The 11547-nt window shown below is 40.2% G+C and overlaps 1 protein-coding gene and 1 non-coding gene across 5 annotated transcripts in view; both read left to right on the top strand.

The window, feature by feature from the left end:
• The window catches only part of POLR2B (RNA polymerase II subunit B), a 71298-nt gene that overhangs the window by 22464 nt on the left and 37287 nt on the right, over positions 1-11547 (top strand). For all 4 annotated transcript variants that reach the window (XM_037733017.1, XM_017513256.2, XM_017513257.2 and 1 more), the window contains 6 exons: positions 3845-4041; positions 4179-4298; positions 5397-5583; positions 7194-7337; positions 7581-7720; positions 7822-7933. In XM_037733017.1, coding sequence (XP_037588945.1) covers positions 3845-4041; positions 4179-4298; positions 5397-5583; positions 7194-7337; positions 7581-7720; positions 7822-7933 — 900 coding nt within the window. The remainder of the gene's footprint in view (positions 1-3844; positions 4042-4178; positions 4299-5396; positions 5584-7193; positions 7338-7580; positions 7721-7821; positions 7934-11547) is intronic.
• Positions 1672-1774, top strand: LOC119468772. Its single transcript, XR_005197531.1, has one exon. It is a non-coding gene; the product is annotated as a U6 spliceosomal RNA (small nuclear RNA).

Here is an 11547-nt window from a genome sequence, read left to right as displayed (position 1 = left end):
CACCTCTGCTTCTTAAAGTGTTGGGATTACAGGCGTGAGCCACTGTGACTGGCCAAGTTTAATACCTTATATAGTTCACAGTCCAATTCATAATCATGCATTGCATTTTGTTTGTGTGTCTTTTAAAGTCTTTAAAAATCTTTCCTTGGCCTTTTTTTTTTGGAGACAAGGTCTTAACTTTGTCATCCAGGCTGGAGTGCAGTGGTGTAATCTCAGCCCATTGCAACCTCCACTTCCTGGATTCAAGGGTTCTTCTGCCTCAGCCTTCCCAATAGCTGGGATTATAGGCGCACACCACCACACCTGGCTAGTTTTTGTATTTTTAGCAGAGACAGGGTTTCACCATGTTGGCCAAGCTGGTCTTGAACTCCTGATCTCAAGTGATCTGCTGCCCCAGCCTCCCAAACTGCTGGGATTACAGGCGTGAACCACCATGCCCGGCCTCCTTGGCCTTTCTTTGTCTTTCATAACATATAAAGGCAGGCCGTTTGTTTGGTAGAATTGTCCTCAGTTGAGTTTTTCACATAATTTCCCCATGATTAGTTTCAGTTTATTCATTTTTTAACAGAAAAAATGCCTAAGAAATATGTGCTTCCCAGAGCATCTCAAGAGCCATGCAATGTCATTTTGCCCCATTAGTGGTACAGTTAACTTTGATTGCTTCACGGTCGTGTCTGTTAGGTGCCTCCACTGTAAGGTTACTCCTTTTGTGAGAACCTTTTATGGGAAGGGTTTTTGGGGTTAAATATTCTAATTCCTTATCAGTTTTTTCCCTTGATGTTCCTTGTCTGAACAGTAAATGATATTCTTAAAGTTGTCTTAAATTGTCCAGAGTGTTTAAGACTACAGAGAAATAAGGTAAACTTCAGGCGAAATCTTTGTCACAAAGTTAGAATGGGGAGTACATTTTAGTTATTTGAATATTCGTTGGTGTGGTTACATGAGAAAAATGGGTTCTGGTTAGATTTTACTTTCAGATTTTGCTAGTAGTTATATGCCTCATTATTATTATTATTATTTGAGGCAGGGTCTCGCTCTGTCACCCAGGCTGAAGTGCAGTGATGAAATCATGGCTCACTGCAGCCTCGACTTCCGGGGCACCAGTAATCTTCCCACCTCAGCCTCCTGAGTAGCTGGGACCACAGGTATGCACCACCATGCCTGGCTAACTTTTTGTATTTTTGGTAGAGAAGGGGTTTTGCCATGTTGCCCAGGCTGACTTTAAACTCCTGAGCTTAAACGGTTCACACTCCTCAGCCTCACAAAATGCTGGGATTACAGGCATGAGCCACAGTGCCCAGCCCCAACCTGAAGTTTACATAGTAAAGTGAAAAATATGATATGCATTATGTATGTTATCTCTTTGAGTATTACTGTTTGTTTTTTCAGCACTTAGGAAGCTTAGGCCAATTTTTTTTTTTTTTTTTTTCAAGCATTCACTTCATAAAACTGCTTTTTTTCTTCCAGAAGTACATTATTATTGTTATTCCTTTTTTTCTAATCTATATTTTAACATAATAGTTTTTTTTTTTAACAACAATGGCAATTTCCTTTAAAAAAGTATCCCTTTGATTTACAGTACTATCTGTGGCCTTGCTTTGACTGGTTACAGGGCTTTTTTCTGATCTTTGATTCCTTGATTGGAATTTTGATGTTTAAACTTGTGGAATGGTCCTTGCATTTGTAGCACATATACTAATATTGGAACAATATAGAGGTTAACACACCTCTGTATAAGGATGATATACAAATTTGAGAAGTGTTTCATATTTTTGTTTGACCCTTGGGTCCTCTACCTGTCTTTAAAAAAATTTATGGATCAGTGATAAAAAGACAGGAAATCAAGGGCAAGAAAGGCATTTCAGTGCCTGGGATAAGATCAAAGGGTACTTACAGAGGTCAGAGTTATTTCTCGTGTTCATTATTGTGTATAGTTGGGAATTTAGAATATTAGAATTGGTGTGCAACTTAGAAATTATTTTATGTAACCCTTTTGTAGATACGAAATCCATTACATGCCTTCTCAGAGGCCACAGATAGTGGCAGGAATGGAATGCAGGTCTCTTTCACAGTATGCTTTTAAAATAACCTTTGGGTTGGGGACGGTGGCTTACACCTGTAATCCCAGCACTTTGGGAGGCTGAGACAGGCGGATCACAAGGTCAGGAGTTCAAGACCATCCTGGCCAACATGGTGAAATCCCATCTCTACTAAAAATACAAAAATTAGCTGGGCATTATGGTGTACGCCTATAGTCTCAGGTACTCAGGAGACTGAGGCAGGAGAATCGCTTGAACCCGGGAGGCTGAGGCTGCAGTGAGCCGAGATTGCATCACTGTATTCCAGCCTGGGAGATAGAGCGAGACTCTATCTCAAAAAAACAGAACAAAACTAAACTAAACAAAAAAAACCTTTGGGCTGGCATGGTGGCTTACATCTGTAATTTCAGCACTTCGGGAAGCCGAGTGCTGAAAGGATTGTTTGAGTGCCGAGGTGGATTGTTTGAGGCCAGGAGTTTGAGACCAGCTTGGGCAACCAGTTTGGGCAACTTGGAGAAACCCGTCTGTACAAAAAATGAAAAATTAGCTGGGTGTGGAGATGCATGCCTATAATCCCAGCTACTCAGGAGGCTGAGGCACGAGAATCACTGGAACCCAGGAGGCGTAGGTTGTAGTAAGCCGAGATTGTGCCACTGTACTCCAGCCTGGGCCACAAAGCAAGACTCTGTCTCTTAAAAAAAAGAAGAAGAAATAGTTGGGTGTGTTGGATGTGGTGGTGTTGCCTGTACTCCTAGCTACTTGGGAGAGTGAGGTGGATCTCTTGAGCCTGGGAGGTTGAGGCTGCATTGAACCAGAATCTCACCACGGCATTCCAGCTAGGGCAACAGGGTGAGAGCCTGTCTCAAAAAATGAAATAAAATAAAAATAGTCTCCTTTGCAAAATATTGGGTTTAATTTAAATCTTTTTTTATATCCAGGGTGCACACTGATTACAAATTTATTTTTCTTTTGTAGATTGAGGTTCTTACTTTCTTTTCCAGGATGGTTTTGAACTCCTGGGCTCAAGCCATCCTCCTGTTTTGGCCTTCCAAAGTGTTAGGATTATAGGAGTGAGCCACCCCACCCAGGCTAAACATTTTTTAATACCCAAACTGAAAACAGTCTGGCACATTTATCCATTTGTAGTTCAGTGAATTTTAATTTGACTATGAAACTTCTGTAAATTGATTTTAGATTTCTGGAACTTTATTTTGCCATTGGTAAAATGTAAAAAAAAAACATTCTCTTTTTTTTTTTTTTTGAGACAAGGTCTCTGTCACCCAGTGTGGAGTGCAGTGGCACCATCTCAGCTGACTGCAACCTCTACCTCCCAGGTTCAAGTGATTTTCTCACTTCAGCCTCCCAAGTAGCTGGGACTACAGGCGTGTGCCACTGCAGCTGGCTGATTTTTGTAGTTTTAGTAGAGGCAACGTTTCGCCATGTTGCCCAGACAAGTCTTAAACTCCTGGACTTAAGCAATCTGCTCACCTTAGCCTCTTAAAGTGCTGGGATTACAGGCATGAGATGAGCCACTGCTCCGAGCCACACAATACTCTTTTTATAATGGAATTATTTGTATTTTCTAGAAAGTATAGTTACCTGTGCTGATGAGTGGATTTCGTCAGAGATCTCTAGATCTCTGAGGTATCTCCTAAGATTTTGTGATTTCTTGATTTTCTAAAAATGCTTGCATATTTTATTAGGTTTGTAGGGATGCTTGGTGTGTTATAAACTAAGCGTCAGTTTACTCATTTTAAGTTAACAACATGAATTGGAAAATAACTTTTATTTAAATTGTCTGATAGGTTAAACCTTCTCTTGATGAAGCTTTTGTCATCCAAGAACAGAATGTTGCACTGAATTTCATTGGTTCAAGAGGGGCAAAGCCTGGTGTTACTAAAGAGAAAAGAATTAAATATGCAAAGGAAGTTTTACAAAAAGAAATGCTCCCTCATGTTGGTGTCAGTGATTTTTGTGAGACCAAAAAAGCCTATTTCTTGGGGTATGTTAAATTTCATTGTTTTAAGTTCTTTATCAAGATATAGTTGAGATAAAGGTTTTTCTTAAAGTTAAAAATGATGTTTTTGACATATAAGTCAAGAAAAAAAGCCTGAAACTGTTTTCTTTCTTTTTTTTAAGATACATGGTTCATAGGTTACTTCTAGCAGCTTTGGGTAGAAGAGAACTAGACGACAGAGATCACTATGGAAACAAGAGATTGGATCTTGCGGGGCCGCTGCTTGCATTCTTATTTAGAGGGTAAGGAATTACATAATGAAGTTGTTAAAGCAGGGAGATTTATTTCACTTGACATTGGTCATCGCAAATGGCCAGGCTAAACTGTATTGGCACCCACGTTGGGTGCTTATAAAGTTAGCTACATTCTTTTTGCTACTTGTTCAGATTTAGTTTTGGTTCATGTCTAGGAAAGCCAAGTTTATGAGGAAAATATATTATGTGTTTATATTTTCTTTATTCCTCTGGTAGCTTTGTAAGATGTTTGAGAAAGCTGAATTATTGCCTTGGTTTTCCTAAGGGTATTGGATTTTGTCCTGCTTTTGTATTTTTGTACACATATATACAAAAGCTGGAGAGAAATATTTAAAAATACTATCAGTGATAGTCTCGCAGTGTTGGTATTATGTGCGATTTTTAATTTTATTCTTGATGTTTTCATATTTCCCATGTTTCCTATAATTGGAAAAAAGATATTTTCAAAAATGAAATATGTAGACAATATAAAAAGGATAACATTAGCAGTGTTTTGCATGTGTTGTGTTATTTAGTATGTTATAGATTAGTGTTTTTCAGCCTTTTTTTGATACTGCCCCACTAAGGAGCCTCTTTTGACTTTTTTTTTTTTTTTTTTAAAGGTGGAATTTTGTTCTTGTTGCCCAGGCTAGAGTGCAGTGGCATGATCTTGGCTCACTGCAACCTCCCTTTCCCGAGATCAAGTGATTCTCCTGCCTCAGCCTCCCAAGTAGCTAGGACTGTAGGCGTGTGCCACCACGTCTGGCTAATTTTTGTATTTTTGGTAGAGATGGGGTTTCTCTGTGTTGGCCAGCCTGGTCTCAAACTCCTGACCTCAGGTGATCTGTCTGTCTCGGCCTCCCAAAGTGCTGGGATTGCCACTGTGCCCCTCCTCTTTTGACATTTTTGTGTAATTGCTCCCCTGCCATATATATTAATATACTATACGTATGTCTGTGCACTAGACATAAAAGAGCAATAACAACTTTCACTCTGCCCAAACCATTTTTGCTTGCCTTCCCCACACTTTTTTTGCAGTATTGGTCCTGTTGACAATATTTGTTATAGACCTTTACATGTTTAAAATAATACCATTTTATTCTGCAGTATGTTTAAGAATTTACTTAAAGAAGTGCGGATCTATGCACAAAAATTTATCGATCGAGGAAAGGATTTTAACTTGGAGTTGGCAATTAAAACACGGATCATATCTGATGGCCTAAAATACTCTTTAGCTACTGGAAACTGGGGTGATCAAAAGAAAGCTCATCAAGCCAGAGCTGGAGTATCTCAGGTAAGCGTATCAACTACGACTACAGGTTCAATAGGAAACACGTTTATAGGAATAGGAGATTGTTTTGTTTGTTGAATGTAGATTATTTTCCTTTTTTCTTTCTTTCTTTTTTTTTTTGAGACAGAGTTTCTCTCTTGTTGCCCAGGCTGGGGTACAATGGCGCAATCTTGGCTCACTGCAACCTCCACCTCCTGGGTTCAAGCAATTCTCCTGCCTCAGCCTCCTGAGTAGCTGGGATTACAGGCACCTGCCACCATGCCCAGCTAATTTTTGTATTTTTAGGAGAGACAGGGTCTCACCATGTTAGGCATGCTGCTCTCGCCTGACCTTAAGTGATCTGCCTGCCTCAGCCTCCGAAAGTGCTGAGATGACAGGCATGAGCCACTGCGCCTGGTCTATGTTGCTTTCCTTTCTTGGTCAAATATGAAACTACTGGGGACTTTTGAATTATGAACATGAAGTTCTCTTAAATTACCTGTTAGCATTACTAAGATAGATTTTTGGCTTGCAGTTTAGAAATTCAATTAACAAATTAAAGTAGCTGTTTAGCAGGTGAGACAGTTGAAGTTAGTGAAATTTCTATGTCTTAGAAGCTCCATATTAGAAGTTAATCCAGAGAATAAATGGGCATTGCTTCCTTTGTTGGAAAGTGCAGACACTGGTTTCTATGTATTGGTCTTTTACACATATAGGGACTGCTATTCTCAGATGAGGTAATGGAGAAAAGCTTTTTAAAGAGTGTCTCACTATGCATTTTAATGTTATATATTTGCTTTTCATAGATGATTGAATACCTGTAATGTACTTCATGCCATTTTTTAGGGGGATCTCCCCCTCCTTTCCTTGTTTAAACTACCCTATACCAGTATTACCCAATTGATTTGGCATTCAGACACCAATATCAAGCTCCTTGTTCCTAGAAATCTAGATACTCTTAAGAAATTTTGAGGGGCTGCTGATAGCAAAGTTAAAATTTAAATTCCTTTTAATTCAGTAAGGATTTATTGGGTATATTTGATATTTGTGATACTGAGTTGACAAACATGAATGATGCTATCTCAGCCTTCAAGGAGCTCATCAGCATCTAGCAGAGGAAACAGGTTCATTCATGTGTAGCTCATTATGCCCTGTGCTGTGTTATGATAAATGCCACACTGCAAATTCAGTTCAAGAAATTGTTATTGGGACTTATGATGTGCCAGCTACTCTGCCACATGCTGGAGATGCAGTGATCCCCAATATTCAGCAGTTGACAGTCTATGTTTGTAGATAGATGTAAACAGATAATTACAACATGGCATGGTAACTATTATAATAAGAGATGTGCACTACTGCTCTGTGGGAATGCTGGAGAAAGGTACTTAGCACAGCCCGAGAAGGTGAAAAGAAGTTCTTGTTTAGGAGATAAGCAATGTGTAATAGTATGAATTTTTCTCTTACATATTCTGGAATCACAGTTTTGTTTTTCTCTGCTATTTATTTAAAGGATATTTTAGAAGCTAGTTTTCATTTTCCAAGTATTTGCCATTTTTGTTCAAACTTTTGCCTGAGTGTAATAGTATGAATCACAGAAATGTCCAAACTTTAAAGATTTGTCATTTTTTTTCTAGGTGTTAAACCGCCTGACTTTTGCGTCTACTCTTTCTCACCTGCGTCGTTTAAATTCTCCTATTGGTAGAGATGGCAAGCTGGCAAAACCAAGACAGTTGCATAATACGTTGTGGGGAATGGTGTGTCCTGCTGAGACCCCAGAGGTAATACATTAGAATTTGTATTCAAGACAAAAAGTCAGTGAGTAATTATGTAGGGCATAATTACTTTTAGAAGTAGACTTTTAAAAATTATACAGAGCAGTTTAGAAATAAGATATCATTTATAATTTTATTCTTAGAAGGTAAGAATAAATCATGAAATCACATTGAAGGAAAAATGTTTATGGAAAAGAAGTTTGATAGACTTGTAACATCAGAATGACTAATACTTGGTTTATTTTTTAGGGCCATGCTGTAGGACTTGTGAAGAATTTAGCCTTAATGGCATATATTTCAGTTGGATCTCAACCATCTCCAATTCTGGAATTTTTAGAAGAATGGAGTATGGAAAATTTGGAAGAAATTTCTCCTGCAGCTATTGCTGAGTGTGTAAAGATGGAATTAGCTTTTTAAACTATAGTTAATCTTTAGTTGTAGCTTAGTATAGAATTGTTAAGTGTAAAATGCTTTTGCTTTTTCATTGTAGTGCAACCAAAATTTTTGTTAATGGCTGCTGGGTTGGAATACATAAAGATCCCGAACAACTCATGAATACCCTAAGGAAATTGCGACGTCAGATGGACATCATTGTGTCTGAGGTAAGAATCTTTAATTAGTTAAGAGGATGTGGTCTGTAAGATTTTTCAACCAGGCATACGACTAGTGAAAGTTATCTTTTTAATTTTTTTAGTGAATGTTATCTTTGCATTGACATCCTTTCTTTGAACTTTATTCCTTTGAACTCTAAAGTGTAAATTTAATTATAAGCTATTGCTAGGCTGGGTGCAGGGGGTTCATGCCTGTAATCCTAGCACTTTGGGAGGCGAAGGTGGGTGGATCACCTGAGGTCAGGAGTTCAAGACCAGCCTGGCCAATATGGTGAAGCCCCATCTCTACTAAAAATAACAAAAATTAGCTGGATGTGGTGGCATGCGCCTATAATCCCAACTACTCAGGAGGCTGAGACAGGAGAATTGCTTGAAACCGAGAGGCAGAGGTTGTAATGAGGCGAGATTGAGCCACTGCACTCCAGCCTGGGTGACAGAGTGGGATGCTGTTTCAAAAAAAAAAAAAAAAAAAAATTTTTTTTTTTTTTAAAAAAAAAAAAAAAAAAAAAAGTTATTGCTTACTTTAATTTTCTTTTTTATTTTTTTGTCTTTATCAGCAGCATGAAAAATTTTTTTTCATTTTTTTTTTTTACTTTTTGGCTTGTTTTAATCTTTAGATACATGCTTCTAAAAATTTTGACACATTTTAAATTATTAAGCTATATTTTAGAACTCATATTAAAGTAAAATTTCTTTGGGGGATCTTTTTATAAAGCCGAGAATACTTTTAAAAAGGGAATAACCATCTGGGATTTATCCTTTGAATCCAGAGATTCGTTCATAAAACATGATATACTGCTAGTAGATTCTTTTATATTTAGGTGGATATTGAAGTGCTTTGGGATTAGGACGGGTTTTAAAAAAATTATTACAATAAGGCCAGGCCTAGTGGCTTGTGCCTGTAATCCTAGCACTTTGGGAGGCCAACGTGGGCAGATTACTTGAGGTCAGGAGTTCGAGACCAGCCTGGTCAACGTGACAAAACCCTGCCTCTACTAAAAATAAAAAAAATTAGCTGGGTGTGGTGGCATGTGCTTGTAGTCCCAGCTACTTGGGAAGCTGAGGTATGAGAATAACTTGAACCCAGGAGGCAGAGGTTGCAGTGGGCAGAGATCGCAAGACTCTGTCTCAAAAAAAAAAAAAAAAAAAAAGCAAAAGGCCAGGTGCAGTGGTTCATGCCTGTAATCCCTGCACTTTGGGTGGCTGAGGCAGGCAGATCACCTGAGGTCGGGAGTTCGAGAACAGCCTGACCAACATGGAGAAACCCTGTCTCTACTAAAAATACAAAATTAGCCGGGCATAGTGGCGCATGCCTGTAACCTCAAACCTGATTGAGGGATTAAAGTATGTACCAATGGCCAGGCATGGTGGCTCACGTCTGTAATCCATCACTTTGGGAAGCCAAGGTGGGCAGATCACGAGGTCAGGAGTTCAAGACCAGCCTGGCTAACATAGTGAAACCCCATCTCCCTGCACTTTGGGTGGCCAAGGCGGGCAGATCACCTGAGGTTGGGAGTTCAAGACCAGCCTGACCAAAATGGAGAAACCCTGTCTCGACTAAAAATACAAAAAAATTAGCTGGGCATAGTAACGCGTGCCTGTAATCCCAGCTACTCAGGAGGCTGAGGCAGGAGAATTGCTTGAACCCCAGAGATAGAGGTTACAGTGAGCCGAGATCTTGCTATTGCGCTCCAGCCTAGGCAACAAGAGTGAAATTTCGTCTCAAAAGCAAAACAAAACAATACGGTGTGAACTTTATTACCCTCCCAAGTAAGGGTTTTAGTATACTGTTTGAGGAATGTAGCTCAGGCTTTTGACTTTCCCAAATCTACACCTTGGATGAAAGTGGTTTTGGACAGAAACTGAACACGCTTAGCTAGTAGCTGGCCTTTATATCTAACAAAGCAGAGAAGAGTGGTTGTTCTAGGCCTTTGCCAGCAGCAGGTCCTGAGTTTCTTTTTTTTGGAGAGGGGGACAGAGTCTGGCTCTTTCCCAGCCTGGAGTGCAGTGTTGTGATTTTAGCTCACAGCAACCTCTGCCTTCCAGGTTTAAGAAATTCTCATGCCTCAGCGTCCTGAGTAGCTGGGATTATAGACGTGTACCACCATGCCCAGCTAATTTTTGTATTTCTATTTTTATTTTTTTGAGATGGAGTCTCTCTCTCTTGCCCAGCCTGGAGTGCAGTGACATGATCTTGACTTACTGCAACCTCTGCCTCTCGGGTTCAAATGATTCTCTTGCCTCAGCTTCCTGAGTAGCTGGGATTACAGGTGCCTGCCACCATGCCTGGCTAATTTTTGTAATTTTAGTAGAGATGGGGTTTTGCCTTGTTGGCCAGCCTGGTGTTGAACTCCTGACCTCAGGTGATCTGCCCACCTCAGCCTTCCAAAGTGCTGGGATTATAAGTGTGAGCCACCACACCCTGCCGATTTTCATATTTTTGGTAGAGATGGGGTTTTGCCTTAGTTGGCCAGGCTGGTCTTGAACTCCTGGGCTCAAGCCATCTGCCTGCCTTGGCCTCCCAAAGTGCTGGGATAACAGATGTGAGCCACTGAGCCCAGCCTGGCCCTGGTTTTGACCTAGGCTTATTTACAGCTTGAAGGCAGGAAAAGTGTGATTCACTTGAAGGCAGGCAAGGCTAAGAGAAAGCTTAAAAAACAAAATTTTCTCTGTCTCTCTCTATCTTTCCTTCTCTTTCACTCTCTCTATTTTGTTTGATTGTTTTTGAGACAGAGTCTTGCTCTGTCACCAGGCTGGAGTGCAGTGGCACAATCTCGGCTCACTGCAACCTCTGCCTCCCAGGTTCAAGTGATTCTCCTATCTCAGCTTCCCAAGTAGCTGGGACTACAGGCATGTGCCACCAATGCCCAGCTAATTTTTATATTTTTAGTAGAGATGGGATTTCACCATGTTGGCCAGGATGGTCTCGATCTGTTGACCTTGTGATCCGCCCGCCTTGGCCTCCCAAAGTGCTAGGATTAGGCGTGAGCTACCGTGCCGGGCCAAAATCTTTATTTTTTAATAGAGGCGGGCCCTGACCTTGTTGCCCGGCTGGTTTTGAACTCCTGGGCTCAAGGAGTTCTTCCTGCCTTGGCTTCCCAGTGTTGGGAGCTATGCACCAGGATGGCTGTATTTTTTGTTTGTTTGTTTTGAGAGGATCTGTCTCTGGTGCCTAGGCCAGAATGCAGTGGCACAATGATCGCTTACTGCAGCCTCTACCTCCTGGGCCTCAGCGATCCTCATGCCTCAGGCTCCCAAGTTACACAGGTGTGTGGCACCACACCCAGGTTTTGTTACAGTGTGTATTTATATGTAGCTCTGCTGTTATAGTGAGAAGCAGCCATAGGTAGTACATAACTGAAAAAACTGTGTTTACAAAAAACAGCTGGTGAGTGAGAGTGATAGCCTTTGCTGACCTCTCTAGTTTAGATCTCTGTGAGTATAAATAGTGTATTTTACTGAAATACCTCTGAAAATGCTTATACCGTACAGTAACTTATTTGCCTGCCTCATTGACTACACTATTGGCCTCTTAGAGGCAGGGAACATGTCTTAATATGACTTTGTATTTTCAGCCCTGAGCATGTCTTTTTTTTTTTTTTTTT

This window comes from Cebus imitator, unplaced genomic scaffold (assembly GCF_001604975.1).
Source record: "Cebus imitator isolate Cc_AM_T3 unplaced genomic scaffold, Cebus_imitator-1.0 Scaffold490, whole genome shotgun sequence".
Classification (NCBI taxonomy): Eukaryota; Metazoa; Chordata; class Mammalia; order Primates; family Cebidae; genus Cebus; species Cebus imitator.
This window is presented reverse-complemented; position numbering and strand designations above follow the sequence as displayed.